The following is a 16,118-nucleotide window of genomic DNA, read 5'->3' on the forward strand; positions in this document are numbered from 1 at the left end:
AGCAGTCGCAAACGGAGGCGGTCGCAAACCAAGGTATGACTGTACAGCTCTTACCTTTATTGTTGGCCCCCCAATTCTGTATTCAAATAGAATTGATCGCCCTGGCCACTAACTTTGGCTCTGCTTTTCATTAGTTCTATTTACACCTATGGTCGGCCTCTCTGCCATACCTGTTCCAATGAGCACCAACCTCAAGCCACTGATTGTGTCCTGAAACAGGCATAAACAACGTCTTGTGCTCAGTAGGTTTTGGACTCAGATTCCCTTCAACCTCTGTCTGCCTGGTCTGTGGTCAGTTATGATGGGGTTTGGGGTCTAACAACTTCTGGAGGGTCACTTTGGGTACCCCTGTTCTGCAGCAAGACAATCCCATGATTAAACACCCCCTTTTTCTTTGGCTCTGGACAAATTTCTTGTTTGTCACAGTCAATTCAGGTGCTCCTTGAGACCTTAACGAATTGAAAGAAAAAGTTAATTTCAGACATGAAAAACATGTCTCCAGCAATTCCACATGGAATGCTCCTTGTTGAATTGGTGACTACTTCCCTCTTTAATTATCCAAGGACTCTAATTAACACAGCTACTTTCCAACACTACAGTGCAGTTTACTGTGGATTCCAGAAAAACTAATAGCACAGTTTTTGAATAATTGTATAAATATACCCTCCAGAAATCTAGGACTGAGGTTAGGATTTAAGACTATTAGACAAGAAGGTGTCAGTCTGATTTCTGACCCTATATATTTTTGTCCTGTGATTTTTGAGGTAAAAATAAGAAATTTGCATCTAGAGAAAACATTTCTGCCCACAATGCTGTTATTGTTCATCTTGCTTCTGGTACTGCTTCCTCACATGGTAAGCAAAGCGCACATCATTAAGTGCATGGTTGATGATCCACACCCTCCGCTTCATGAGTACCACCAGTCAGGCGACCTAATCATTGGAGCTATCGCTTCCCACAGTTTCATCGTCTCCAGTGCAATCACCTTCACTGAAAAACCCCCATCACCTTTGCCTGAAGAGCTTGTGTAAGGCCTTAACTATAATATTTTAAAACTATTATTTGTTATCAGTCTTAATTGTCATTCCATGAATTATTTGTTTTGAAAGGTAATATACTATCCAAAGAAACAACTGTTTTTTTAAAAAAATAGAGATGTGTTCTGACATTTGTATGAAATATAATATCCTAAAGATCTTAAATTATACTGTTTATTTTTGAACGCCCTGCTCTGAATTGCTACTTTAATGATAAAGAATAGGAAAGAATAGAAATGTTTTGATGAACAATGGTAAAATTTGGTGGTGGTTGGTTCAAAATTTGTATGGTTAAGGTTACCTCAAGAAAGTTTCTATATAAATATTAATAATAATAATAATAATAATAATAATAATAATAATAATAATAAATAAATAGACTATATACAGAATACATTATTTTTATAACATTTGCAATACTTTTTACAACATGTGGTGGTTCCTTATGATTCAGAATACAACTTACCTTCCAGTGTAGTACCTAAGAATTATCAGCACATCCTGGCCTTGGCATTTGCAGTAAAAGAGATCAATGAAAACCCTCAGCTCTTACGAAATGTCACCTTGGGCTTCCACATCTATGACAGCTATTTCACTGAGAAGTGGACCTACCATGCTACCATACTACTAATATGCACCCTGGGAGTTTTTGTTCCAAATTACAACTGTGATGTCCAAACTAACCTGATTGGGGTCATTGGGGGACTGGACCCGCCAACCTCACTTCAAGTGGCAACACTTGTGGATATTTACAAGATTCCACAGGTATGCTGGGTCTCTTTTTGTGTGTTTGTGTAATACAGTGCTTTTTTGTTTTGTTTTTAAGAAAAAAAGGTGCCAGCACTCACCATGAGATTGTTATAGGAAATGCCGCACTTTTTAATATTTGGAAAGAAAAACGGTTCACCTATGTACCATTGAGTACCCCCCCCCCCAAAAAAAAAGCACTGGTTCTATGTGTACTTATACAGTTTTAGTACTTTCTCACATTTCCTTTTTTATCTTTTTTTAGTATGCTGCACAGTGAATAATATAAATTCATGTCCATTCCTTCCTATAAATGTCAAATCTACATTGTGAAATCTCTGTGCATGTTCTTAAATTACTAAAAGAAAAACCCCTGGTTGTTATTTATGCTACTGAAAAGTTGACTGGCTCGGCCATAGGAACCTCTGCTGAAAGGAAAAGCCACTAACATTACAAGCTTACTGAAAATATTATTGACAAAATGTGGGTGCATTTTTTTCTTTGAACCTTCTGTCTATAGGTGGTACGTATTCAACACTGGTCCTACTTATATTAAACCATTGACGTTATTGCACATGCATAACTGAGATTCATTAATTTCAATGGATCTACTCTGAGTAAGACTTCATAAAATACTGTTGCTTGGCACCCCAATCTCTGAGCAGTTTGAGATCCCAGGGGTTCCAGGCACTTACCCAGGGTTTGTGTTTCCCTTGAAATGGGGTACAGTGGAGACTGCGTAGTCTTTATGATACATGGTTTTATGCATATATACAACCTGAGCCTATAATGGGGAGGTTCACACTCTTGCTTCTCCCATAGCTGCAGTCTTGGATTTATAAACACCCCAAAGGGGTCTTACTTCTCCTATAGGCACAACCCCAGATTCAAAAATCAATCAAGCATGACTATCTCTTTCTGGCTTCCCAGCTTGCTAATTCCACTTCACACACACACACAACTCAGCTTTGTTTTTGGCCATTTCTAACTAACTACCAATGAGCTGAGGGAAGGGAACACACCCATCTGATGCAAGGCCACATCCATATATAACAACTTGGATCCTTCCTTCTATTTCAACACTTGCTGGTTCTAGCAGGACAGCTCCCCTTTTTGGGGGGGCGGGGGTGCATTGTGGGAGGGGTTCTAGGACCTCGCAGTGACCCAGCAGTGGGTGGAGGGATGCTGCTCACGTCATTAGGACACCCAGCCAGGTCAGCCCCCGGCTGACAAATTGGGTTAGCCGGGGGCATGGCCACGTGCTGTTTAAACTGCAGGATGCCTGGGAAGTCAGCTTCCATTCATCTCCTTCGTCAGACCTCGACGCTAGTTTTCCTCGTCGTTTCCTGCTCTAGACATCTTTGTTTTGTTTCATCGTTGCTGTCTTCCCCAACAAAGCTTTGTACACAGAAAGGTTTAAATGTGGCAAGGTGGCTTCCCTTGCCCAGGTGCCCGCATCGAATGCTTTGCAAAGCCCTAGAGCAGGAGTAGGCAACCTAAGGCCCGTTGGCCAGATGCGGCCCAATCGCCTTCTCAATCCGTCCCACGGATGGTCCGGGAATCAGTGTGTTTTCAGATGAGTAGAATGTGTGCTTTTATTTAGCATGCATCTCTGGGTTATTTGTGGGGCATAGGAATGCGTTCATATTTATTTTTTTCAAAATAGGGTCTGGCACACCACATGGTCTGAGGGACGATGAAAAAGGTTGCTGACCCCTGCCCTAGAGGATCAGGCAGCATGTTTCTTTGCTGCTGAAAGGAGCTTGGCCATCGGGCACACATACGCTTCTTTAAAGGATTTGGCGAGATTGTGTTGGAATACCCCCATTTTCTTTTTCAAAGACTTTATGTGCTGCATGTGTTTGTTCCCCTTGTTATTTAAGTCATTTCATTTTTATGTGTGCTTGGCAGCCTCCCCCTTGGAGATTGGGTGTGAATGTGCTTGCTTTTGTGTTGTTGCAATTCTTGTTTGGCTTTGACTAGCTGTGTGCCTTCTATTCTGTAGCTTGGGATGTGTGGACAGGCTGACCATTACCCCTTCTTTTTGCCTTGAGCTTTTGTGGGTTTACTGTGGAGAAGCAGCCTTCCCGGCAGTTTGGAGCATGTCTGGGTCCCACTCCCCTTAATTTAAGTTTGTTCTCCACAGTGAACAGCACTTGGGGGGTCTGCTTTTTAGGGGCAAACAGGCGGGCACGGCACACCTGGGCGGTGTGCTCTACTTTTCTGCAATGTCGGCATTCTGCGTTGCAACAATGGCAAGTCCTCCAGTCGTGGATCTCCCCGCAGCTTGCACAGTTCCCCTCTTCCAGATGAGGCTGTCGTGGTGGGTGTGCGGCTTGTGTGCACTGCTGCACTCGGTGCATGTCCTCCCAGTCAGATTCTGAGTTGTCAGTGAGGTCCTCGTGGTGGACCTTCTGTTGGGACAACATGTTTGACTGGAATCCTTGCACTGACCTCTTGGTGGCTTCAGTTGCTAGAGCCTCCTCTAGGGCGACCTGGAACGTCAGGTCCTTCTTGGCGGAGAGGCACCGCTGCAGCTTCTCATCCCTCAGGCCCCCCACGAGGCGGTTGTGGAGCATGGCTGGAAGTGGGGAAGCAATTGAGAGATCCCCGGCCATGCGCCTGCTTAAATGTAGCAGGCCACACCCCCAGGCCGACTGGATTTGCCGGCCTGGTTAGTGACGTGGCCAGGATTCCCCCAATTGCACAGGGACTGAGAATGTTTCTTCTCCACAGACGCTGAAGAAGGTCGCCCTCTTCTTGGCTGCATCAGTGACATCCTTTGCCTCCGGGGGGAACTGGAAGCGGGTGGCATATCCTTCCCAGTCTCCTGAGGCTGGGATGAATGGCATGAAACTGTTGTCTGTTGCCATTCTGGGTCCTTGGGTCCTAGAGCTGTAGCCTGGATGCACGGTGCGATGCTGTGTTGCCTGTGGCGGCTGTGTGCGGTGCGTGGCGGACAGCTCAGCAGAATCCCACCCTCATCACCAGTGAAATATACTCAGAGTCATGTAGTGATTTCATGCTCTTTATTGCAGCTTGTAAATCAGTGAATGAAACTTTCCCCAAACGTCTGCTATATATACATTATTTACAGGGCCGTCTTAAGCGTCCCCGGCGACGTGGAGTGACTGATGCCTCCGCCCCCCCGCCCCATTTCCCAGCGCGGTGGGCGGGCGGGTGCAGCGTGCAGCGCGGCTGCCACAGGCACTGCTGTGTGGCACCGCGGCAGGCGGGCAGGCACAGCGTGGTTGTCGAACCGGCGAACCGGGCAGGCGCAGCTCACGGCCCCCTCCTGGCGGGCCGGCGCCGTGGTGCCCTGCGCCACCGGGGGTCTACCTAGAGCCGGCCCTGATTATTTACACAATGGGCCCCGCGTGATTGGCTAATTCTGGGCTGCTCCTGCAAACAGGTAGCTGATTCACTTCCACGTGGAGCTGGATTTGGTGGCTCCTGCAGATAAAGTCCCTCAGCTTCGGGAAGAGGTAGACTCCACCATGGGAACAGGGCTGAGGCGGGAGAGTGCTAGAGTCCTGTCTAGTCCAGTTGTGTGGGATCAATTCCAATCTGTTACCTCCGAGGATGTGGACAGGCTGCTTGGACGAGTGAAACCAACCACCTATCTCCTTGATCCTTGTCCATCCTGGCTTATAAAAGCTAGCAGGAAGGGCTGAGCGATGGGCTTCGCGGGTTGGTGAATGCTTCTCTCTGTGAGGGAGCCTTTCCAGACCCGCTGAAAGAAGCGGTTATTAAACTGCTTCTTAAAAAACCATCTTTAGATACGGCCAACTATCGCCCAGTCTAAAATCTTCCATTCTTGGGCAAGGTGATTAAGCGGGTGGTTGCTGAACAACTCCAGGCATGCCTGGAAGAAGCGGACCATTTGGATCCCTTCCAGTCGGGATTCAGGCCTCATCATGGGACTGAAACTGCCTTGGTCGCACTGGTTGATAATCTCCGGCGGGCTAGGGACAAAGGTGAGAGTTGTTTCCTAGTTCTGCTGGATCTCTCAGAGGCTTTTGACACCATCAACCATAACATCCTTCTGGACTGTCTAGAAGGGTTGGGAGCTGGGGGCACTGTCATACAGTGGTTCCGCTCATTCCTCCTGGGCCGTGTTCAGAAAGTGGTGGGGGGGGGTGAGTGTTTGGACCCCTGGGCTCTCACTTGTGGGGTGCCTCAGGGTTCTGTCCTCTCCCCCATGCTTTTTAACATCTACATGCAGCCGCTGGAAGAGATCATCAGGGGGTTTGGGCTGGGTGTTCATCAGTATGCGGATGATACCCAGCTCTTCCTCTATTTCAAATCAGAACCAGTGAAGGCAGTGAAGGTCTTGTGTGAGTGCCTGGAGGCGGTTGGAGGATGGATGGCGGCTAACAGATTGAGGTTGAATCCTGACAAGACAGAAGTACTGTTTGTGGGGGACAGGAGGCGGGCAGGTGTGGAGGACTCCCTGGTCCTGAATGGGGTAAATGTGCCCCTGAAGGACCAGGTGTGCAGCCTGGGAGTCATTCTGGACTCACAGCTGTCCATGGAGGCACAGGTCAATTCTGTGTCCAGGGCAGCTGTCTATCAGCTCCACCTGGTACGCAGGCTGAGAACCTACCTGCCTGCAGATTGTCTCGCCAGAGTGGTGCATGCTCTAGTTATCTCTCGCTTGGACTACTGCAATGCGCTCTACGTGGGGCTACCTTTGAAGATGACCCGGAAACTACAACTAATCCAGAATGCGGCAGCTAGAGTGGTGACTGGGAGCGGCCGCCGCGACCACATTACACCGGTCTTGAAAGATCTACATTGGCTCCCAGTACATTCCGAGCACAGTTCAAAGTGTTGGTGCTGACCTTTAAAGCCCTAAACGGCCTCGGTCCTATATACCTGAAGGAGCGTCTCCACCCCGATTGTTCAGCCCGGACTCTGAGGTCCAGCTCCGAGGGCCTTTTGGCGGTTCCCTCATTGCGAGAAGCCAAGTTGCAGGGAACCACGCAGAGGGCCTTCTCGGTGGTGGCGCCTGCCCTGTGGAACGCCCTCCCACCAGATGTCAAAAAGGAAAACAGCTATACCAGATTTTTAGAAGACATCTGAAGGCAGCCCTGTTTAGGGAGGCTTTTAATGTTTAAGAAATCAGTGTATTTTAATGTTTCTGTTGGAAGCCACCCAGAGTGGCTGGGGAAACCCAGCCAGATGGACGAGGTATAAATAATAAATTATTATTATTATTATTATTATTATTATTATTATTATTATTATTATTATTCAGACTGCTGCATTCTGGATCCTATTGTTCTGTCGGTGTAGTCATTATTGATAATATGTCCCGCTTCCTGTGGGGGGGGGGGTCTTACTTGTTATTGTGGTTTGTGTTGCTGCCAGTCAGTGCAGACAATGTTGAGCCATGTGGCTGCTCGTCAGCATAGATTTATTGATACTCTGGTGCATGCTGTCCATTACTCTACACAATGCAGTGTTACCTCGGGTTACAGATGCTTCAGGTTACAGACTCTTCAGGTTACAGACTCCCCTAACCCAGAAATAGTACCTCGGGTTAAGAACTTTGCTTCAGGATGAGAACAGAAATTGCACAGCAGTGGTGGCGCGGCGGCAGCAGCAGCAGCGGGAGGCCCCATTGGCTAAAGTGAGGCCCCATTGGCTAAAGTGGTACCTCAGGTTAAGAACAGTTTCAGGTTAAGAACGGACCTCCGGAGCGAATTAAGCTCCTAACCCGAGGTACCTCTATACTGATTGGTGTTGCTGCAGTTCAGTGAGGGCAATATTGGTTTGCAATTTTATCTATTTGATTTGAACCACATGGTTAAGAACCTTCTAAGGCTCTTATGCACTTCCACCCCCAAATTCATAACAATACAATCCCATTCTTTCCTCTCCGCTCTTTTCTTTAGCTCATCTATGGCCCTGCCCCAGTGATGAATGACAAAACGCCAGGCATCCCATTCTACCAGATGGTGCCCAGAGAAGACAGACAGTTTGCAGGGATTCTTTCTTTGCTTCTGCATTTCAGGTGGACATGGATTGGACTCCTAACTATGGATAACGACAATGGAGAAAGATTTGTGCAAAGTGTGGTTCCACCTTTTTCTCAGAGTGGTATCTGCTTTGCCTTCATAGAAAGAACCCAAACATTGACCGTTGTCACTGATATTGATGACATGTTTAACAAGGGAGGTAAAATACATGACAAAATCATAGACAGTAAAGCCCATGTAGTGGTGGCATATGGAGAATCCTATGGGATTGTGTTCTTGAGATGGCTTCCATATCTGTCAGGACAAGAACATATGAAGAAGAAGTCAAAAGGTATATTGTGGATAATGGCAGCCCAGACTGACCTCACTTCACTGGTCTATCAGAGGAATTGGGATACAGAAATAATCCACGGATCTCTCTCATTTACAGTTCATGCCAATGATCTCCCAGGATTTCAAGGATTTGTTAGAAGCAGAAACCCATCCAGCACCACAGGAGATGGTTTCATCAAGGACTTCTGGCAACAGGCCTTTGGCTGTGTATTCCCAAATACAAATGCAGTCCAGGCGGATGGTGATGTTTGCAATGGGGAGGAAAAGCTGCAGAACCTTCCTGCATCTCTTTTTGAAATGAGCATGACCTCCCACAGCTACAGTATCTACAATGCTGTCTATCTTATGGCCCATGCTTTACATGCTATGTCTACATCTAGTGCAATGCAGAACAGAGGCATGCAGAAATGTCAGGGCCAATGCCTTTGGCGGGTAATGAATACTAGAAATGGCAGAAAACTCGTTCTGTGTAAATTTTAATGCATGCAAATCCACATTTCCCAAACTAATACAGAAATTTAAACGCAGCTATCCTCTGAAATCCAAAATTCTTCTAATTTTACAATGTCATTCTCCAAACGAATGTGAACAAAAAAGGAGCATGTATTAGAGGGGGATGTGAGCCCCCAAATGTGCATTTTAATGAAAATAGCATTCAAAATATATTCTATTTGGGAAACGTTGCAAAAATGGAATCTATTTTACTTCTATCATCTTGCATACAAGCTCAAGTTGCAGAATTTTCTAATTCCTGCTCTTTCCCTTTCAATTCAGCTCCACCGGTTTATGAAAGGTGTCTCATTTAACAACAGTGCAGGGGGGGAAGTTTCCTTTGACAAGAATGGGGAGTTAGCAGCTGGTTTTGATATTATGAATTGGATTTTCCCCACAAACCAATCATTTCATAGAGTGAAAGTTGGAAGGTTGGATCCCCAAGCTCCTCCAGACCAAGTGTTCAAAATAAATGAGGATGCAATAAGATGGCACAAGGGATTTAACCAGGTAGAGACAGTTTTGGACAATACTCTGCCTTGTTGTTTAGTCATTTAGTGGTGTCTGACTCTTCGTGGCCCCATGGACCATAGCACACCAGGCACTCCTGTCATCCACTGACATGGTCAAGAACATGGTCTAGCCATGTTAACGAACACTGTCCATCCATCTCATCCTCTGTCATCCCCTGGAACTCGCAAGAGTCTCCTCCAGCACCATAATTCAAAAGCATCAATTCTTCGGCGATCAGCCTTCTTTATGGTCCAGCTCTCACTTCCATACATCACTACTGGGAAATCCATAGCTTTAACTATACGAACCTTTGTCGGCAAGGTGATGTCTCTGCTTTTTAAGATGCTGTCTAGGATTGTCATTGCTTTTCTCCCAAGAAACAGGCGTCTTTTAATTTTGTGACTGCTGTCACCATCTGAATTGATCATGGAGCCCAAGAAAGTAAAATTTCTCACTGCCTCCATTTCTTCCCCTTCCCCTGGTATTTGCCAGGAGGTGAGGGGAGCAGTGGCCATAATCTTGGTCTTTTTTGATGTTAAGGTTCAGACCATATTTTGCGCTCTCCTCTTTCACCCTCATTAAAAGGTTCTTTAATTCCTCCTCACTTTCTGCAATCAAGGTTGTGTCATCTGCATACCTGAGGTTGTTGATATTTCTTCCGGCAATCTTAATTCCGGCTTGGGATTCATCTAGTCCGGCCTTTCGCATGATGAATTCTGCATATAAGTTAAATAAGCAGGGAGACAATATACAGCCTTGTTGTACTCCTTTCCCAATTTTAAACCAATCAGTTGTTCCATATCCAGTTCTAACTGTAGCTTCTTGTCCCACATAGAGATTTCTCAGGAGACAGATAACCAGGCACTCCCATTTCTTTAAAAACTTTCCATAGTTTGCTGTGGTCAACACAGTCAAAGGCTTTTGCCTTCAATGAAGCAGAAGTAGATCTTTAAACTACCACTATTAAATGCTGGATTTTGTGATTTGTGTGTGTGTGTGTGTGTGTGTGTGTGTGTGTGTGTGTGTGTAACTTTTGAAAATTCCTCTGGATTTTAAGGGTTTCAAGCTCTTTATCATCTAGACTATCATTAACCCATTTCATTTACACATTAGGCACAGCCTCTATCTGTGTGCAGTGAGAGTTGTTACCCTGGTTCTGGCAAGAAAGTGAAGGAGGGTGAGGCATTTTGCTGCTATGATTGCTTTCCATGCCCAGAAGGAAAGATTTCAGACCAGAAAGGTAAAATATGTTATATACAGCATTACCAGACGGATGTAGCTCAGCTTCCTCTTAATAATTAGACATTGAGACTGGGGTTTCTTTTCAGCAGAATATCAGCTGAAGAAACACTTTTTCATGCCTTTTGAAACCAGACATTTCTCTCTCTCAACAGAATTGAGCTTACTTTCCTTAAATAGATTGTTCTGGCTTTCTTTTGTGCACCAGTGGATAATTTCTAATGAAATTATTATTCAAAAACATACGTTTGTAATCTCTTAATGCCTTTTTAAACCAGACATTTAAGCATTGTAATATACTTGAGCTTAGCCTTGAATATTGTTGCGGGTTTGGAGGTGGTGGTGTGTTGAAAGATTCCATTTCTAACCGGGTAAAGGGACCGCTGACCGTTAGATCCAGTCGCAGATGACTCTGGGGTTGCATGCTCATCTCCCTTTACTGGCCGAGGGCACCGGCGTACAGCTTCTGGGTCATGTGGCCAGCATGACTAAGTCACTTCTGGCAAACCAGAGCAGCGCATGGAAACGCCCCTTACCTTCCCACCAGAGCAGTACCTATTTATCTACTTGCACTTTGACGTGCTTTCGAACTGCTAGGTTGGCAGGAGCAGGGACCGAGCAACGGGAGCTCACCTAGTCACGGAGATTGAAATCGCCAACCTTCTGATCGGCTAGGCCTAGGCTCTGTGGTTTAACCCACAGCATCACCCGCGTCTCTTAGTGTGTCACTTAAGCACCTTCATAAGCATCCCTTTAGTTAGGCAATGGCTGTGGCTGGGTACTATGACCCCCATCCTAAAATAATGATTTGAATTACATGAGCTGCAACTAAGTGATGGTGCCTCCTGGGCAAATCGTTGGGCCTTCCCGCACCTCACCTGGCAGGTAGATAGAAAATCATAGCCAATGTGGTGTGTGAGAACTGAGCTGAAAGCAGGTGGAAGGCTGAGAAGCTGAGAAACAGAGACATGCTGGATTTTAGCTACATCCAAAGCTGTGACCAATGGAGAAATGAGATCTCTTGATGCAGTCAGTGCTGTGAGTCTCGCCATCTTAGGACTGTGGGAACAAGTACCTTTGCTTTGAATGCCCCTGAATACCAAACCCACAACAAAATTCAAGGCTAAGCTCAAGTATATTACAATACCGAAATGTCTGATTTGTAAAGACATTAAAATATTACAGCCATATGTTTATTGCATGATGCTGTAATTTCTAGCTACACAAAAATTCCATCGTTTATTTCAGATGCAAGTGATTGTCATAAATGCACAGATGAAAAATATCCAAACGAAAGACAAGACCAATGTATTCCCAAGGATGTCAGCTTCTTGTCTTATGAAGAACCTTTGGGCCTCTGTTTAGCCTCTTTAGCGCTTTCATCTTCTATGATCACAACTCTAGTGCTTGCAACGTTTATAAAACACCACAATACTCCCATTGTCAAAGCCAACAATCGGGATCTCACCTATACTCTCCTCATCTCACTCCTGCTTTGCTTCCTTTGTGTATTTCTGTTTATTGGAGAACCCCATGTGGCGATGTGTCTCTTCCGACAAAGTGCTTTTGGCATCATCTTCTCATTGGCTGTTTCTTGTGTGCTGTCAAAAACCACTACAGTGGTTCTGGCTTTCATGGCCACCAAACCTGGATCCAAAATGAGGAAGTGGGTGGGAAAGAGTCTAGCCAGTTGCATTGTTCTTTCCTGTTCCCTCATCCAAGCACTTATCTGCACTGTTTGGCTTGCAACCTCTCCCCCATTCCCAGATGTTGACATGCACTCCTTCACCTCAGAAATTGTATTAGAATGCAATGAGGGATCTGAGATCATGTTCTACTGTGTGCTTGGCTACATTGGATTCCTGGCATTTGTCAGTTTCGCTGTGGCTTTTCTTGCCAGAAAGTTACCTGGCAGTTTCAATGAAGCCAAATTCATCACTTTCAGCATGTTTGTCTTTTGCAGTGTTTGGTTATCATTTATTCCTTCCTACCTGAGCACAAAGGGAAAATACATGGTGGCAGTGGAGATCTTCTCTATTTTAACTTCCAGTGCTGGACTGCTGGGTTGCATCTTTTCCCCAAAATGTTACATAATTGTCTTGAGACCTGAGCTGAACAACAAGGAACAGCTGATCAGGAGAAAACCTCAAAAAATGTAATTGTCTATTTTGTGTTTTTTTCGGGGGTTTTCTCCACATTGTTGCAAATTTGAGGTGAAGACTGAATCAAACATTCCCTAGGAAACCCACAAATTACATTTTTTTTCCTTAATAGTACAGTATAATATTATTGTTACGTGATTGCTATTGAATACTGGAAGCCATTCTTGTCTCCCTGTGGATGTTTCCTTATCAGCAAGTGACAATTGGGGTGCCACAGGGTTCTTTTCTGTCTCCATTGATGTTCCTCATTTTTATAAATGACTTGGATGAGGGAATTCAAGGGATGTTCATCAAATTTGCAGATGACACCTAACTGAGAGGGGTAGCTAATTAGGATTCAAGATGGCCTTCATAGATTGTAGAACTGGGTCCACACTTAGAAAACGAATTTCAGTTGGGACAAATGTAACACTTACAAAGATCCAGATGCACTGAAAGGACTCAATCCGATGGATTCAAATTACAGGAAATGAGTTTCTGACTCGACATCAGGAAGAACTTTCTGACAATAGGAATTGTTTGACATTGGAATGGACTCCCTTCTGAGGTTATGGAGTTTCCTTAATTGGAGGTTTTTAAGCAGAGGTTGGATATCCATCTGCCATGGATGCTGAAGCTGAAATTCCTGCATTGCGTGGGGTTGGATTAGATGACCCTTTGGGCCCTTCCAACTCTACAATTCTATGATTCTATGAAATTCGAAAATAATACATTTTGGCACCATTAGAGGAAAAAGAAGGTGAAATTTCACAGGAATTGTTGCAGGAACCACCTCCAAAAGGGAGACTTTTTCAATCTGAGTTCTTCAATGCTATGGTAGCCAAAGCAAAAAAATTTTAGAACTACATGAGGAAGTAGCATCAACATCAGGACCAGCAATGCCACCATCCTTGCTACAAACATTGCCTTAACACTGAAAATAACTATTTCTAACTATGACAGTAGTCTCCTTATATGTACGAAATACAGAGTGCAAGAAAATGGTTTTTTTAAAACAACAACAACAACCCTGATCATGCTGGCAGGTCATTGTCTATTCACATTCCCTAATTCCAGCTGTGATTGCTAGAGATTGCCAGCCTTCTTCAGCACCTTCTGTATGTTTTGAATTTCAAGTTTCAGCATCCCCTACTGGTTGGTTCTGTTGAAGTTGTAGTCCAAAACACGTGGAGGACACCATTTGGGGGAAGATTTGTGTTTGTTATCTTTTACAGACTATCTCATTAGCTTTGATAGTGTCCAAGTTCATGGGGAGGGGGGGAATAGAGAAATTGGAATTACTGTACTTATGATAATTAAAGGAAAGATAGTCACCAGATGAAATCTATCAATTCTCTGGCGAATTGTGAAACTGAATTTGTTTGTCTATCTTAACAGAAGTTATCATTTTCACATAGTTGTGTGAGAGTTGGGCATTTGGGCTTACAGTAATGAAAAACAGAAACAATGCCAGAAAGGCCTTTTCTTTTCTTTTTCTTTTTAATATACTTTTTATTGATTTTACCACTATATACATTACCAAATCACATAAAAAAGAAGAAAAAGTTGTTTCATACAAATAAATGGAAAAAGTGCCACAGGTATCCGATTGTAACATTTATCAAATAAAATATTCTTTCATACCAGTTGTCAACCTAGGCTTGTATCTCAAATCATTACATTTTTCTTCCTATTCTTTGTTGTTGTTTTTTTCCCCCTCATTTTCCCCCACTTGACTTCCTCCTCTCTCTCTTTGGTTTTCTTTCCCTTCAGTTAATTTCGTCCCTTACATACTCCACCAGATAACTTTTTTCCAATTATGTTTCCACTCGATTTGTTATACGTCCTGGTTTTTTACCTTCTTGTTGCATTTTATAGTAATAATCTACTAGTTTTCCTTTTCTCCTTGGTCTATCTTTGTTTAAATTTTGCAATAGTCTTTCTTATAAGTTATAAATTTTTCCCATTCTTTTTGAAACTTTTGTTGTTTTTGATCCCTGATTCTCCCCGTTAACCTGGCCAGCTCTGAGTATTCTACCAGCTTCTCCCTCCAGTCCTCTATCGTAGGCATTTCTATTGTCCGCCACTTTTGAGCTAAAATAACTCTTGCAGCCGTGGTGGCATACATGAAAAGTTTGTGGTCTTCTTTCTTTATACTTCTACTTAAGATACCTAACAACATTTCTTCAGGTCTTTTTGGGAACGTATATCGTAGCAATCTTTTTAATTCATTATATATTTGCTCCCAATAGATCTTAACCTTGCCACAAAGCCACCACATATGGTAGAAGCTCCCTTCTTCGATATTACATTTCCAGCATTTTTTCTTGTTAGACTTGTTGATTTTTGCCAATTTGACCGGCGTAAGGTGCCATCTGAACATCATTTTCATGATGTTTTCTTTTAAAAGAGTGCAGGCAGTAAATTTAATTTGATTTTTCCATAGGTTTTGCCATTGATCGATACTAATATTATAACCTATGTCCACTGCCCATTTGATCATGCACTCTTTGGTTGCTTCATCCTTCGTGTTCCACTCTAGGAGGAGGTCATACATCTTAGTTAGCAATTTTTCTTTACCTTCCAATATTTCTGATTGAAATTTAGACTTCGTACGCTCGAATCCGTGATTTTTATAATCTTGTTTAAACAGGTCATGTATTTGGTGGTATTGTAACCAGCCTATGCCCCTTCCCTTCAGTTGGTCGTAGGTTAAGATTTTCCAGCCCTCTTCAGTTTCTACAAGAATATCTTCATAGCATAACCAATTCGTTTCCATGTTCGTTTTTTTAATTGTTAAGATTTCAGTTGGCAACAGCCACCTTGGGGTTTTCCTTTCTATTAGACTTTTGACTCTAATCCAGACCTCATATAGCGGCCTCCTGAACACATGTGATAAGAAGCCTCTATGTGATTTGACTTTCTCATGCCAAAGGTAGCTATGCCAAGTGAACCTATTATTAAAGCCTTCCAGGTCTAGAAGTTCAGGGTCATTTAAAGTTGCCCATTCTTTTAACCATACCATACCAGAGGCTTCATAATAGATCTTAAGATCTGGTAACGAGAAACCACCTCTCTCTTTTCTGTCTGTTAAGATCTTATACCTTATTCATGGAGGTTTCCCCTGCCATATAAATCTGGAAATTTCTTTCCTCCATTCCTCAAATATGGTGACGCCCTTCACTACCGGGATCATTTGAAACAGAAACAAAAGCCTTGGTAGTATATTCATTTTCACTGTGGCAATCCTACCCCACAGAGAGAGATACAGTTTTTTCCATGTTGCTATGTCCTTTTTAATATCATTCCAAATTTTTATGTAATTGTCATTGAAGAGATTTATATTCCTTTCTGATAACCATATTCCTAGGTATTTAACTTTCTTCACTATCTCGATACCGTACTTTCTTTGCAAGTCCTCCCTCTCTTTCTTTGTCAGATTTTTAATTATCATTTTTGTTTTGTTTTGGTTTAATCTAAATCCAGCTACGGCTCCGAATACGTCCATATCCTTCAATAATTCTGCTATGCCAATTTCAGGATCTTCCATGGTTATCACAAGGTCGTCGGCGAAGGCCTTCTGTTTATATTCTCTACGTCTGATCTTTATTCCCCTTATCTCCTCATTATCC

At 43.6% G+C, this 16,118-nt stretch overlaps 1 protein-coding gene across 1 annotated transcript; it reads left to right on the top strand.

Moving 5' to 3' along the window:
• Window positions 1-1,517: 1,517 nt before the first annotated feature.
• Window positions 1,518-12,504, top strand: LOC118095443 (vomeronasal type-2 receptor 26-like). The gene is made up of 5 exons (XM_088654706.1): window positions 1,518-1,802; window positions 7,685-8,533; window positions 8,876-9,103; window positions 10,220-10,346; window positions 11,594-12,504. The coding sequence occupies exons 2-5, from the start codon at window positions 7,709-7,711 to the stop codon at window positions 12,502-12,504; spliced, it is 2,091 nt and encodes a 696-aa protein (XP_088510832.1). The 5' UTR covers window positions 1,518-1,802; window positions 7,685-7,708.
• The last annotated feature ends 3,614 nt before the right edge of the window (window positions 12,505-16,118 follow it).

The sequence above is a fragment of the Zootoca vivipara genome, chromosome 12 (genome assembly GCF_965207765.1).
Source record: "Zootoca vivipara chromosome 12, rZooViv2.hap1.1, whole genome shotgun sequence".
NCBI classification, from domain to species: Eukaryota; Metazoa; Chordata; class Lepidosauria; order Squamata; family Lacertidae; genus Zootoca; species Zootoca vivipara.

Excerpts from the sequence above, each read along its gene's own strand:
- LOC118095443 (XM_088654706.1), top strand. The coding sequence starts at position 7,709 with ATGAATGACAAAACGCCAGGCATCCCATTCTACCAGATGGTGCCCAGA. Across the intron at positions 8,534-8,875 it reads AGGGCCAATGCCTTTGGCGG|CTCCACCGGTTTATGAAAGG; the intron begins GTAATGAATACT and ends CTTTCAATTCAG. Across the intron at positions 9,104-10,219 it reads GGCACAAGGGATTTAACCAG|GCACAGCCTCTATCTGTGTG; the intron begins GTAGAGACAGTT and ends TTTACACATTAG.